The 15000-nt window shown below is 41.3% G+C and overlaps 1 protein-coding gene across 2 annotated transcripts in view; it reads right to left on the bottom strand.

Annotated features, from left to right (window-relative positions):
* The window catches only part of sema3d (sema domain, immunoglobulin domain (Ig), short basic domain, secreted, (semaphorin) 3D), a 66816-nt gene that overhangs the window by 36604 nt on the left and 15212 nt on the right, over nucleotides 1–15000 (bottom strand). The window contains exons 2-6 of one of the 2 annotated variants that reach the window (XM_020480811.2): nucleotides 14488–14729; nucleotides 6461–6621; nucleotides 963–1025; nucleotides 718–837; nucleotides 526–619 (exon numbers count right to left, since the gene is read on the bottom strand). In XM_020480811.2, coding sequence (XP_020336400.1) covers nucleotides 526–619; nucleotides 718–837; nucleotides 963–1025; nucleotides 6461–6621; nucleotides 14488–14677 — 628 coding nt within the window. In that variant the 5' untranslated portion in view covers nucleotides 14678–14729. Of the gene's footprint in view, nucleotides 1–525; nucleotides 620–717; nucleotides 838–962; nucleotides 1026–6460; nucleotides 6622–9065; nucleotides 9708–14487; nucleotides 14730–15000 lie in introns of those variants that run through there. The other variant, XM_031822836.1, reaches the window with a different exon arrangement.

The following is a 15000-nucleotide window of genomic DNA, read 5'->3' as shown; positions in this document are numbered from 1 at the left end:
AAATGTGAACCTATTAGAGTAACCAGCTCAACCTGAGCAAAAACATTTAGTCAATCGCTCTAAAATGTGCGTCATGCTTTCAGTGATATGACATTCTTTGGCAAAACCAGATTTCTGAAAGACGATATGCTGAGCAAATATGTTTCAATGAATCTAGCCTTGACAAAAATATGTCTAATAATTTAGGAGTTGGCTTAGTAGATGACAATGTCTTTCTTACCTCATCATAACAACACACACACACACACACACACACCCTGGGGATAGCAGAGAGAATCTTGAGGGAGATACTATGTGAGTGTTTATAGTTCCATGCCAAGTATAAATTGTTTATTACATTCAGACAGAATTCTCCCTACAAGAGGGCTTTCCTTTTTTATAGTAGAGGGCTTTTGTACACCAGGACATGAGAGAGAAGGTGTTAGGGCTGAATGTGGGTGTAGAATGGTGTCAGGCTGGGGCTGAGTTTCTGTCAGTAGGTCTAGGTTAGTAAGAAGAGGACATTATGATGGGGCGTAGTCTGACCTGTGAGTACAGAGGTGAAAGGTTGCCTGGGGTCGTAAGGACATTTCAGCCTTCCAGACTCCACTGTACCGGACAACAACTGGAACACACCCTCCTTAAGAGAAAAAGAGAGAGAGTGAGAAAGAGAGAAATACTGTGTAAGTAAGCAGTGTGTGCTGTGTGTGTGAGTGTGTGTGTTCTCCCCGACTCTACCTCTCTGCGTCCTGAGATCTCAATGAAGGCACAAATGGGGTGGAAGGCTCCTGTCCCACAGGCGTACAGATGGGTGTGGTTATAGTTGTGGAGCACACGCACAAAATTGCCACACTCCAACTGAGAGTAAGAAGAAAGGAACCAAGAAGAAAAACATTTTTGGAATGTCATTTTTTACCCGAACAGTGATTTTATTGTCAATGTGAATTAAACAAGGCTTCAGGCTTTTTCCAGACTGTACTCACATGAGCACTCTTGCCGGCCAGTTTACACATCTCAACTCTGTCTCTGGGGGCTGGCCAGCTGATCTAGGAATAGATGGACAGGGAGGTTTACATGACAGACAACACACCACAAACAATACCACTGATCCTACATCAGAACCACACAACTCAAGACATAAGAACAAAGCATTACGTACAAAACCCTGAGAGGAAACGTATGTCAATCAGACAGGAGTCAGCCTGTCCTAACAGTGATCTTAACCTCACTAGGGTAGGGGGCACTATTCTCCCCTCCGGATGAAAAACGTGCCCAAAGTAAACTGCCTGTTTCTCAGGCCCAGAAGATAGTATATGCATATAATCGTTAGATTTGGATAGACCACACTCTAAAGCTTCCAAAACTGTCAGAATAATGTCTGTGAGTACATCAGAACTTACATGGCAGGTGAAAACCTGAGGAAAATCAATCCAGGAAGTGCCATTATTTTGAAAGAGTGTTTTTCCTTTGAAAGCCTATCCACCATGTAATGGGTTATGAACCAGATTGCCTTGCCAATGGCTTCTACTAGATGTGAAGAGTCTTTAGACATTGTTTCAGGCTTTTATTCTGAAAAATGAGTGAGAATGATAACATTTAGTCAGTGGATAGTGAGATGGTTCCTCTTTCTTATTTTTCTTTTATAATGACGGTTGAAATATTATCGATTATTTAGGCTAAAAACAAGGATTGATTAGAAACATAGTTTAACATGTTTCTACGAACTTTACGGACACTATTTGGAATTTGTGTCTGCCCGTTGTGACCGCATTTGCAACATTGGATTACTGAACAAAACACACCAACAAAATTGAGGTTTTTAGATATAAAGAGGGAATTTATCGAACAAAACAAACATTTATTGTGTAAGTGAGTCCCGTGAGAGCAACCATACAAATATCATCAAAGGTAAGTGATTCATTTTATTGCTATTTCTGACTTTCATGACTAATCTACATGGCTGCGAACTGTTCGTAATGTTTTGTCTGCTGATCGTTGTCCTCAGATAATCGCATGGTTTGCTTTCACTATAAAGCCTTTTTGAAATCTGATACAGTGGCTGGATTAACAACACGTTAAGCTTTAATTTGATGTATTGCATGTGTGATTCCATGAGTTAAATATTTATAGTAATTTTTTTGAATTTGGCGCTCTGCAAATTCACCGGATGTTGGCCAGTTGGGACGCTAGCATCCCACCGGCCCCAAAGAAGTTAAGGGGGATAATGTTCTGTCTCCCTTGTACTGTATGTATACGGTATGTAGCTGATGTTCATACAAGTGTTGTAACTGGTGTATCTTCTTAGCATGTTCATCCCTAACCCGCTACCAAGGAGCGACATCAATGGGGTTACACAGACTCCACACATCCCCCCCCACACATGCATATACACGCACTTACGTCAGCGAAATAGGATTCCATAATATTGCCTCGCTCCATGGAATTCATACAAGTCTTATGATTTGAGTACACAGCACATTACAGTACAGTATAGTACATTTCAGGTCTGGGCAAGAGAGGATTTTGTCTTTAGCTGGATTTGAGAAACCCAGTAACATAAATCCTATACCACCAATCAATCAATGCATTAGTTTCACAGTGGGAGGATCGGGTCACACTTGACTTCACAATCTGCAATGTACCTGGTATTCACTTAGAACTCGGCATATCATGTGGTTACTTGTTGGTAACTTTGGAATTCATTGCAATAGCTACAATTTTTGCAGCAGGTACCACTTTGTCGCAGGTAAGTAAGGATTATGTTGAATTCCATTGTACCCATAGTGCAAATTCAATGTAGTCATAATTGTAAATACCATGTTCTTACCAGCTGAAATAGGAGAGTAAGATGTGTTGCAGACTAAGGAAAATGAGACACACCTGTAAATGTGCACTCTGTTTGTTGTCTGAGTGTGTCTAATGTTCTGTCTATCTTATTCCTAGCTCTATACTGAGTATACCAAACATTTTGACCTCAGAACAGCCTCAAATAGTCGGGGCAAGTGACATCAATAAGTGATCAAATATTTTACCTGGATTCAGCTGGTCAGTCTATGTCATGGAAAGAGCAGGGTGTTCTTAATGTTTTGTATACTTCACACAGCGCTACCAGGGAACAATCTAGTCTAACTATCTGGCCAGTATCAGTATCAATGACCAGAAATCAACAGTTAGAGAGCAGCACTCAGACTTACAACAACCCGATTAAGATGAAAGAAGCTCGACTCGGTCTGGCGCAGGGATCAACCACAGCTGCTTAAACAAACACTCACCTCTACTACAGCACATCTAAGCGGAGTATACCAAACATTAGGAGCACCTTCATAATATTTAGTTTCACCCTCCACTTTGACCTCAGAACAGCCTAAATTCGTAGGGGCATGGAATCTACAAAGTGTCGAAAGTGTTCCACAGGGATGCTGGCCCATGTTGACTCCAAAGCTTCCCACAGTTGTGTCAAGTTGGCTGGATGTCCTTTGGGTGGTGGACAATTCTTGACAAACACGGGGAACTGTCAAGCATTAAAAACCCAGCAGCAGCATTGCAGCTTTTGGCACAAACCGGTGTGCCTGACCCCTACTATCATACCCAGTTCAAAGGCACTTAAATTATTTGTCTTGCCATTCACTCCCTGAATTGCAGATGCACACAATCCATGTCTCAATTGTCTCAAGGATTAAAAATCCTTCTTTAACATGTCTCCTCCCCTTCATCTACACTGATTGAAGTGGATTTAACAAGTGTCATCAATAAGGGATCATAGTTTTCAACTGGATTCACCTGGTCAGTCTGGTCAGTCAGAAAGAGTAGGTGTTCTTAATGTTTTGTACTGAGTATATGTGTCCTATTTGCAGCTGTGTGTGTGTGTGTGTGTGTGTGTGTGCGCGTGTGTGTGCGTGTGTGCGGTCTAGGTCAAAGTCAAGGTCAGCAGGTAGACAGCCTGACAGACAGAGCACTGTGTTAATTGACTGGTGCTAATTCCATCCACTCTACAAACTCTGCCCACTACTACAATACATCACTGATTACGCTGCATTCTTCACAGATCCACTCCACATAGCTGTGTCAGTAGTCATGTGGAAGATATGTAGCACAAGCACAGTCAGGTTTAAATGACTACTTACAGTTGGCATTTGGCATTTTATTAGGATCCCCATTAGCTGTTACAAAATCAGCAGCTACTCTTCCAGGAGTCCACACAAAACATGAAACATAATACAGAATTACATAATACAGAACATTAATAGACAAGAACAGCTCAAGAACAGAACTACATCCATTTTTAAAAAGGCACATGTAGCCTAGATATAAATGCATACACAAAAACTATCTAGGTCAAATAGGGGAGAGGCGTTGTGACACGAGGTGTTGCTTTATCTGTTTTTTGAAACCAGGTTTGCTGTTTATCTGAGCAATATGACATGTAAGGAAGTTCCATGCAATAAGGGCTCTATATAATACTGGACACTTTCTTGAAGTCCCCAAATGTTCTGGATTTGGGGACTGTGAAAAGACCCCTGGTGGCATGTCTGGTGGGTTAGGTGTGTGTGTCAGAGCTGTGTGTAAGTTGACTATGCAAAAGACGTGGGATTTTCAACACATGAATGTTTCTTATAAAAAGATGAAGTGATGCAGTCAGTCTCTCCTCAACTCTTAGCCAAGAGAGACTGTCATGCATAGTATTTATATCAGCCATCTGATTACAATGAAGATAAAAACGTGCCACTTTGTTCAAACTTGCACTGCCTTTCTTTCATAGTTTTTGTTGTTGTTGCATGAATACAATTTCTCACTGTTCAATTGTTGGCCTGCCTACGTTTGCGCACGTTGCCAATGAAATTAAAATAATTGGTAACATCAAATGGTTTTGTGATGAATAAGCCATCTGACGTGAATCTGATGTGGATAATCTTGTTCTTGTAGTGTTTGTAAACACCCTGGTAGGTTGATTAATAACCTGAACCAGATTACAGGCACTGGTTACAGTGAGAAGCTTCCTTTTGAGTGGACAGCTTGATGAAAACCAGTCAATATTCAGGTCCACAAGAAAGTAGACCTCTCTGTTTACATCACATACACTATAAAGAATTTCACACATACTATTTAGATACTGACTGTTAGCACTTGGTGGCCTATAGCATCACCCCAAAAGAAAATACTTTAGATGTGCCAAATGAACCTGCAACCACTTCAGTAACACTTGACATAAAATATTTTCTAAGCATTACAGGGATATGGCTCTGAATATACACAGCAACTCCTCCCCCATAAGCATTTCTGTCTCTTCTACAGATATTATATCCTTGTATTGCTACTGATGTATCATCAAATTAATTATCTAAGTGAAATGGCTAATATATGAATGTTATCTGAGGTTAGCAAGTTATTGATTTCATGAATCTTATTTCTAAGGCTACATATATTAATATGGGCTATTTTCAGCTCTTTCTTGGGTAGCTTATCAGAGATAGACATAATGTTGAAAAGGGCAGACAAAGCAAGAGAACAAATACATACATTCAGCAGTCCATTAATCAATTGGTGTGTGTTTGTGTTTTAACATGTTTTAAAGATGAATGAAAAATAAAACACTAATATACATTGATTAGTTAAATATTCGCCCCCCCCCCCCGAGTCAATAAGAAAAACCTTTAGCAGTGATTACAGTGGAGTCCTCTTGGGTAAGTCTAATAAGAGCATTGCACACCTGTAATGTTAGTCATTATTATTTTCACATTTCGTTCATCTCTGTCAAGGTGTTGGGGATCATGGCGAGACAGAAATGTTCAATTATTAACTTGACCATGCTTAAAGAGATATTAAAGAGATATTCAGTGTCTGATTTGTTCTTGTTACCAATCTACCAATCGCTGTCCATCTATGTAGTTGAATCTGTGCTTGACATTCAATACTTGACTAAGGGACATTACAGATGTTGTATGTATGGGGGATAGAGGAAGTGGTAGCTATTCCAAAATTATATTAATCCCTTTGACATTATGGAATATTCTGTGTAGATCAATGAAAAAAAAATACAATGAAATCTATTTCAATCCCACTTTTTAACGACACAAAATGTGAAAAAAGTTCAAGGGGGTGTATACTTCCAACCTATAGGCAATGTAGCCGAGCCTATTGGAGAGAGTTGGGTGATTCCCTGCGTGAGTGTGCATGTCTGAGGTGTGGCAGTTTGTGTCTGCATGGGGTTATAGCTAGTCAGCTGTTAAGACTTGAGTTCTGCCCAGGGCTTTCCTTCCTTCTGCTGGTGAGAGATACTATACTGTCTCCTATAGGTCCAGCTCATACCCTTTTTTGCACAATCAGGCCAAATTATACTGTGTTGGCTTAGATATTTTTATTTCTACATTGTCCTTTCCCGCACAATTAAATGTATCTGGCTATTTGGATAAAGATTGCACCCCCAAATTCCATGCATAATTAAAGTAAATGGTTCTCTAGAAAGGTTGCAGGTGTAGCATACCTTCCTGGGGGCTCTACTGAGGTGGTCAGGGTCCAGTAGGTAAACTGAGTCTCTGGTTCCCAGCAGCAGCCTGCCTCTCTCCTCATCCAACAACACAGAGTGGGAATGGAGACCATCAGTAGGACTCAGGAACACTGATACACTAGCACTCTGGACCAGCTCTGAGAGAGAGAGAGAGAGAGAGAGAGAGAGAGAGAGTCAAAACACACACAGGAATGCATACAGACTTTCATACACATATTCTGTGGCATGGAAAAAGGTTGGTTTGGTTCATCAAGACTTAATAGACACTTAGTTTAATGAACCTGGACACTATAAGCATAGTTTGGAGAGACTTTTTCTAGACAGAGACAGGTTGTCTAGAAACAGGTCATGGATGCCTACGTGTCTTGGCATGAGCTGAAACTGTCTCACTGTTCAACACCTTAACTGAGCGAAGAGAGTGAAAATCCTTCTCTGTGTGAGAGAGAGAGAGAGAGAGAGAGAGAGAGATAGAGTGTGTGTATTGGTCATTGCTCATCACCTCTCCTACAAACACACAGAGACGTCAGAATGCAGACCGACAGAAAGAGAAGCTAATGCATGGGCACGCTACACTCACATTACAATAAGGGCATAATGAGATATTACAGTGGGTTTTATCTTCAGACAGTGAAAGTGTTAAAGACGCCAGGATAAACCGACCTCGACCCACAGTGTTACTGACTGGCTGTAGATGGAGAAGGAGATGAGGAAGAGTGGGTTTGTCCTCAGTCGCCGCCATACTTGCATCATTATCAATAACCCACCATCACCATTGTAACAGATCCCTGTCACCCCAACATATCCATACCTACAGTATACATCATCCATCATCTTCACTAAATCTCCAGATGGTTAAACCTGACCATTAAACTGATGTCACATGTCTGTCAAGACTAGGTTTAGATTAGACCCTGACCAAAATGACAGTTTGGGTTCCAGGGGGGGAAGCCTTCTGAATAGCTCTCATACAAACATATATTAAACCATGCAAATCAATGCCTGCCCTCCACTCCTGAATATCTCCTGCTCATCCACAAATACATTCTTCTAGAGTGAGAGCGGAGCTTCAGAGACAGACCAGTGAGAGGTATGTATGCATGTCTTCCCCATATCCATTCACCTGTCTCTAACCTATCTAATCTCCCCATAGGTCAAATGTAGTTAGAAACATGATGTTATGCACCACATACAAGACCATTATTCCTCCAACAAACATTTACAGTTGGCACTATGCATTCGGGCGGGTAGAGTTCTCCTGATATCCTCCATGTTCGTTGGACTGCCAGATGGTGAAGCATGATTCGTCACGCCAGAGAACACGTTTCCACTGCTCAAGAATCCAGTGGCGGAGAGGTTTACACTCCAGCCGATGCTTGGCATTGCACCTCTTGATCTTTGGCTTGTGTGGAGCTGCTTGGCCATGGAAACCCATTTCATGAAGCTCCCGACGAACAGTTCTTGTGCCGACTTTGCTTCCAGAGGCAGTTTGGAACTCGGTAGTGAGTGTTGCAACCAAGGGTTTTTACACACTACGCGCTTCAGCCAGAGGCAGTTTGGAACTTGGTATTAAGTGTTGCAACTGAGGATTTTTACACCCTACGCACTTCAGCACATGTGGCCTACCACTACATGGCTGAGCTGTTGTTGCTCCTAGATGTTTCCACTTCACAATAACAGCACTTACAGTTGACCGGGGCAGCTCTAGTAGGGCAGAAATTTGACAAACTGACTTGTTGGAAAGGTGGCATCCTATGACGGTGCCACGTTGAAAGTCACTGAGCTCTGGAGTAAGGCTACTCTACTGACAAGGTAAAAATAAGTCCTTCTGCCCCTGAACAAGGCAGTTAACCCACTGTTCCTAGAACGTCATTGTATATAAGAATTGGTTCTTAACTGACTTGCCTAGTTAAACAAAATTTTATTTGTGCATGTATATTATTAATTTCCTATGATACAGTATGTTATGAAATTGCAATATGTATGATATGTTAGAGTTAAGGTTTAGGGGAAGAGTTAGCTAACATGCTTAGTAGTTGCAAAGTTGTTAAAATGCTGAAGTTGTTAGATTTTCGAACACGCAACCTTTGGGTTGTTAGACGTTCATGTTATACAACCACCCAACCTTTGGGTTGTTAGACGTTCATGTTATACAACCACCCAACCTTTGGGTTGTTAGACGTTCATGTTATACAACCACCCAACCTTTGGGTTGTTAGACGTTCATGTTATACAACCACCCAACCTTTGGGTTGTTAGACGTTCATGTTATACAACCACCCAACCTTTGGGTTGTTAGACGTTCATGTTATACAACCACCCAACCATCCTCCATTGCTTTTTGCCTTAATGCCTAATGTAATCTTCTGTCTTGTAACCAAATGTAACATATCATACTAATATTAGTCTCGTCAATGAGACCAGGCTGTATGAAATCATACTTGGGAGAAAAGTACTTTTCTTGTTCAGGGTAATTGATCTGGGTGAGGTTTCCCAAAACCACTGTAGCTAATATGGTACTTTACTTCACTTGACAACCCAGACTCAAGCACACACACACACACACACACACACCTTCCCTCACCCCAAACTGCCCAAATTGAGGTGATGTTGACTTTATGTTTCTCTTCTGGATGAATGAAGGCTGGTGACTCCAGAGATCTGGGTGTGTGAGGGGGTCACTCTGAGAGGTTTGACACTGTGATTAGCCTGAGGATGTGAATGCTTAGCGACGTTACTCACTACCAATATTTGAACTTTTAGACCCCTCCCTCGCCCCCTAATACCTCTTCTTACACACACATCACCCCGACGCACTCACCTTTCTCTCTCGTTCTCTCGCTCTCTCTTTCGCAGAAACACACACACGCACCCGCACATACACGCAGAGCCACTATGCCCTTTCCACACTAAACCTACAGAGAGCTTAGCCGTGCTAGCCCTTGGTTAACTCTGTCATTTGCTCGGTAAACACACAGCACTAGGATCCCAGGGATAGGCCCAGCTTAGCCTCACTGTTAGCACTTAGCTTATCGCTGAGCTCCAGCCATGACACCTCCCCCTTTCTCTGCAGTCTCTCCACAGGCACCGTTCAGCAAATCCTGATCCCCATGGAGTTCTACTGGTTTATTTGAGTTAGATAGCATTTCACATCGGCTAGTGGCTAGCATCAGGTTTTAAGATAACCCTACTGACGGACTGTCTGTGTGCATGTGTAGCGGTTGTGCGTGTGACAGCTACAGCGCCACAGCCCAGGGCGTGTTCACTATATGGTGACTAAGAGGCTTCCTCTCCTCCCCACCCTATTCTCCGAGGATGGGAATCAACAGTGACAGAGAGATATGTTTCTGCGTATGATATACAGATGAATATCCTGCAGGCAAATACATTATAGTTTTGATCTCAAGTTTATCAGATAACAGAGTTAAAACACTGAGATCTTCAGTCAAACTTAATCACTGTCATGTAAAACAGAATGACATTGGAATGTCATAACTATATAGGATTGGTGGGTTAACACTCCTGCGATACTGTACAGGAACATTGTGTAATATCACAGCGCTATCGACCTGAATCAGCTTGGAAAGATGTAAGACGTGGAAGTGTTCCCCTGGAAAAGAGAGATGGAGAGAACATGGATTTACAGTTACATATATTTCAGGGCTATAAAGTAAACTGCTTGTCTGGATCTGGATCAGCATGTGGGTTATGGAAAACTTGATTTACATGAGTTTAAAGTGGGAGGGCCAGTCAGATTAACTCTGTAGAATATATGCCTGTATTATTATCACAAGACAAAATGTCCTAATACAGAATTTCCAAAACTCCTTGCTTCACATTAAGTTGTTTACACTAGCACTACACAGCTGATTCAAATAACCATCTCATCATCAAGCTTTATTTGAATCTGTTGTGTAGTGCTAGGGCAAAAAACAAAATGTGTACCCAGGGGGGGACCCCAGGACCGAGTTTAGGGAACCCTGTCTTGGATAATATTATCATATTATTGAGGATGGCGTAGCAGTTCAGGCATCTTTGTCTTGTCGTGTCCCGTGTCCACATTTTTTTCTTCGTATATATTTCGGCCCTTACCTTACCGCATTTTCAAACGCTGTATATAGATTTTCTCTATTGTGTTATTGACTGTACGCTTGTTTATTCCATGTGTAACTCTGTGTTGTTGTTTGTGTCGCACCGCTTTTCTTTATCTTGGTCAGGTCGCAGTTGTAAATGAGAACTTGTTCTCAACTGGCCTACCTGGTTAAATAAAGGTGAAATAAAAAATAAAATAAAAAAATACATTATGGCCAAACTCCCCGTAGTTACTTGGCAAGGAGCCACTAGTACGACAGCAACACATGTACCCTCAAACTGTCTTCACAGCTCATCCCCATGACAGATTTTTGAAAATACACACAAAAACAACAACTAAACACAGTCTGCTGTGATAATATTTAGATCAGGATTATTTAGCTGCGTGTGATTGGACGGGAGCCATACTGTAACCATACATGTTATGGATTGATCCACCAAGACCCTGAGAGAGGTTTCAGGCTAGAACTAGGGCTGGTATATCAGTGGAATCTTCAATGTTGATTGTTCTCCCTTTTGAAAAATTCTGAACTCTTTCACCTCTGAAGGAATCAAAGGACAAACGTTGCCTGGTGGTTATTGAGAGGAAAGTACACTGCGAATGCGCTTTCTGAACTCCAGTTCATTCAGCCAGGGATGATGTGTGTATTTGAAGTGTGTGATCATAAAGAGATTATGTTGTTTGAAGCATGTGGTCAATCAGGGATGAAGATGTTTTGGAGGAGTTTGTTCAATCGGAGATGATTGACTTCAGTAGAGTTTGACTTTGCCAACTGTATTTTCAGAGGGGATGATGTTATTTTTTAAGTGTGATTTCAGTCAGGGACAATTTTCCTTTGATGGATTTCATAATACACTCTCAGAGCCTAATCTGACAACATTATGAATATTTGAGTTTTGCTGAGATCTAAGGCTCAAGAATTCAATTGGCATGAAACAAGGCAATCTGCAGAGCTGAACCTGCATATTTCTACAGGACAAATTGCTAAATAAATAGAGTGTTTCAGGAAGTTATTATTTCTACCACTATTTATGTACTACAATGTATTTATGTTGTAAAATAACAACATGTAAATGAGCTTCTATTTTCAGCGATGCTGAGTCTACAGGAGACTTGGCCAGGGAAAAGGGTTGGGGTTAGGGGGTGAGTCCAAGGTTGCAATTGGGATGCGGGGGTTTGTATCTGGGTTACAGTAGTGCAGGGGTTGGCAAAGACCGGCCTGTAATATATATTTTTTGCCCCCACAAGGTTTTTAGTAAAAAAGGGGTTTTGGTCAAGAAAGACTAAAATCACCAGGAATTCAGCAAAAAATGTGTTTCCAAGTATTACCACAAAAAAAGAGATGTGATTGTGCTCAATGCAATCAAGGTATCAAACAATTGTTTGTTTTAAATACAATCTATGTTTGGGCTTAGTTGTGATCATTATGCAGTGTAGAATTTAGTAGTATTATTTTCCGACCATTCGCTCCAACAAACATTGTCCCGTGGCCTCATCTAGTTGCCTACCCATGGAGTACTGAATGTGAACTAGTGACTGGTGACTTTGTTGGGGTGAGGGTTTAGGTGTTAATAGTTAGATCAGGATTTGGTGGTCAGGGTTGAAGTAGAAGTTTTGGGGGTTACAGTCAGACTAAAGCTGGTAATGAGGTTCTTATGGGTGGTTAGTGTGTTTGCGTTATTGTAGTGTTTGTGTTAGAGTTTGAGTAATTTTTTGCTACGGGGGTTTAGAGACCCTGTAGGGCTTAGAAACAAACACAGCCTCTAGTTTACCCTAAACACACTGACACACAGAGTACCACAGCTACCACACAGCCAGACCCATTGTGGTCCTGTATTGCTCAGTCGAAAGAGAAAGGTGCTTGTAATGCCAGGATTGTGTATTCGTTTCCTGGGGCCACCCATTCGTAAAATGTATGCACACATAAAAATGATTTTGGGGATAAAAGCGCCTGCTAAATTGCATAACAACAAAATATTTAAGTGCCTTTGAACGAGGTATATTAGTAGATGCCAGGCGCACCGGTTTGTGTCAAGAACTGCAACGTATCTGGGTTTTTCACGCAGAACAGTTTTCTGTGTGTATCAAGAATGGTCCACCACCCAAAAGACATCCAGCCAACTTGATACAAATGTGGGAAGCATTGGAGTCAATATGGGCCAGCATCCCTGTGGAATGCTTACGACACATTGTGGAGTCCCTTCCCAGACAAATTCAGGCAGTTCTGAGAGGCAAACAATACTGAGCTACAAACTCATTGTGTATTTGTAAGAAATATAGAACTCTATAAAGCACATGTGTATTTAAAACAAATTAAATGTTTGCCTATCCATCACCACCACTATAAATGCTTCATAGATTTAACATGGTAACAGGGTGTAAAAGAGATTTTCCTTACTGTAGAGACTAAAGCCAATGTTGAGGCTGAAAAGTCTACAGTTATTGTAGTTTTACAGCCTGACAAATACAACCCAACCCTACGCTCTCCCTTTATTACCTACAGTATGGACAACCCCAAATAGCTCTCTCTGTTTTCAAGCGATCTTTCACACCTCATATGTTTTAACACAGCGGCCAAGTGATGGTTTATTGGTGTGTGTATTGGTACGTGTGTGTGTTCTGTTAACAATTGTGGGTCGTTTCACGAAATTATTACCTTTTGCATTTTTAAGTAGAAATTGTGCACAAATATTGCATTTTAAAAGCCTGTTATATTGAGTGAATTGTCCTTTAATATAGACCATATGGAGAATTGTGCCAACATGCAGCATTTTGACATGTACCCTCTGTGAATCCTCTGCGACTTCTAGGAAGATTTTAACCCACTTAACAGCAACATTTCTCCAGGTTTTCACCATCATTGTAAAGCCCTTATTTTGTTGCTTTGACAAAGTAATTTCTAAAGATTAGTATTTATTTACTTTGATTAGGGATTCATTTTAAGGATAAAATAACTGTTCCTCATTTTAAGGTCAACCCTGTTACATGAACTGATCTCTCATTTTACTATGGTGAAACTATTTTACATCTAATAGTCAAATCATAGTGTAAAAGCAGGTGAGCTGGTTTTACTCTGTTTGGCAATTTTCTGGTGTTTTGTGGTGGTGAGTGGGTTGAGCATGACATGTCAACTCTGTTACCCATAGATAGACAGGCTAGACATTTTGTTCACAATTCAAAATGGACAGAACAAGCTTCCAATCCCTCTGTTACAAAGGCATCCACGGCTGATTTAAGACGAAATCGTCAACACTGTTACGGTCATCCCCGTTATGGTCAACCCTGGTGCGGTCAACCCTGTTACTTTATTTGGCACTTAATAGGCATTTACTATAGTTTTTTTTACCAAGTTACACTAGTCAAAAGGCACCAAATTGGTGGACAGAGCCTTCAAACTCACATGAGCTGAAAAAAAAAGTGAATCATTCTAGAAGTAAAATGATCAAAAAGAGAGAGATAGAAGTCAGAACAATCAGCTGGACAGTGCGCCAGAGAATGGCTCATTTGCAGATAATTCAACATAGCTACTGATAAAAATACTGCAGGTGATGATGATGGAGAAAAAGCTGTTTGGTGTTTTGCACTTTCTGCATATATTATGTTGCACCTCTGTTGTCGATATAGTTCTCTCTTTGTAGATGTGGCAGTCATTTCTTGATTTAGAGCATGTTGCCAAAAACCTGTGCCAACTTAAAGTCAGGTCATTGTTTCTCAAAATGTTGGTTCAGAACCTACTGGTGGGTCAAAGCTAGTTCATCCTCCTAGCTAAAGCATCTATTAAAAATAGTATAATCAATTTAATCTGGTTAAGGCATATACTAAACATGATTATTTAATTTGTCCTAAACCATATATCATTCAGCCATCAGTGCATCGGCATATTATTACTGTACCATAGCTCCCAGTCTCTTACCTTTGTAGCTGAGTTGGACTCTGGGGACACTCTGTTTGACACTTTCTCCAGAAGGCAGGAGGACCAGCAGTACCATCCCCAGAAGCAGCAGTCCTGGGTGGGCTAGAGACAGCCTAATCCTCCCTTGACCTCCAGTAAAGCCCCAGGACAGTCTCTCAACAGGCTCACACTCAGTCCCTCCAGTCTTCATGATGCGAAAGTGAAGGTTTTCTTCTCTGTTCCACAACTGTTTCTCAACAGTCCTGAAAGAAGGAGGAGAGCAATGCCAAGGAGTTTGGGAGTTAACCAAGGAAAGTCGACTTTCTTCTCTGTCTCTTCTCTCTCTCTCTCTCTCCCTATCCCGGTCTCTCCCTCTCTCTCTCCCTGTGTGAGTGTGTCTGTCTGTTCTCTGTGTGCGTGTGTCTGTGTTTGTGTGTGTGTGAGTATTCAGCTGTTTCTCCATGGTACCGTACAGGCATGTGTGTTCTTCGTACCAGGCCAACATCAGCTGTTACCTTTCCTACCTCTCCTTTT

The sequence above is a fragment of the Oncorhynchus kisutch genome, linkage group LG4 (genome assembly GCF_002021735.2).
Source record: "Oncorhynchus kisutch isolate 150728-3 linkage group LG4, Okis_V2, whole genome shotgun sequence".
Taxonomy (NCBI): Eukaryota; Metazoa; Chordata; class Actinopteri; order Salmoniformes; family Salmonidae; genus Oncorhynchus; species Oncorhynchus kisutch.
The sequence above is the reverse complement of the archived record's forward strand: the minus strand, read 5'-3'. Positions and strand labels throughout refer to the sequence as shown.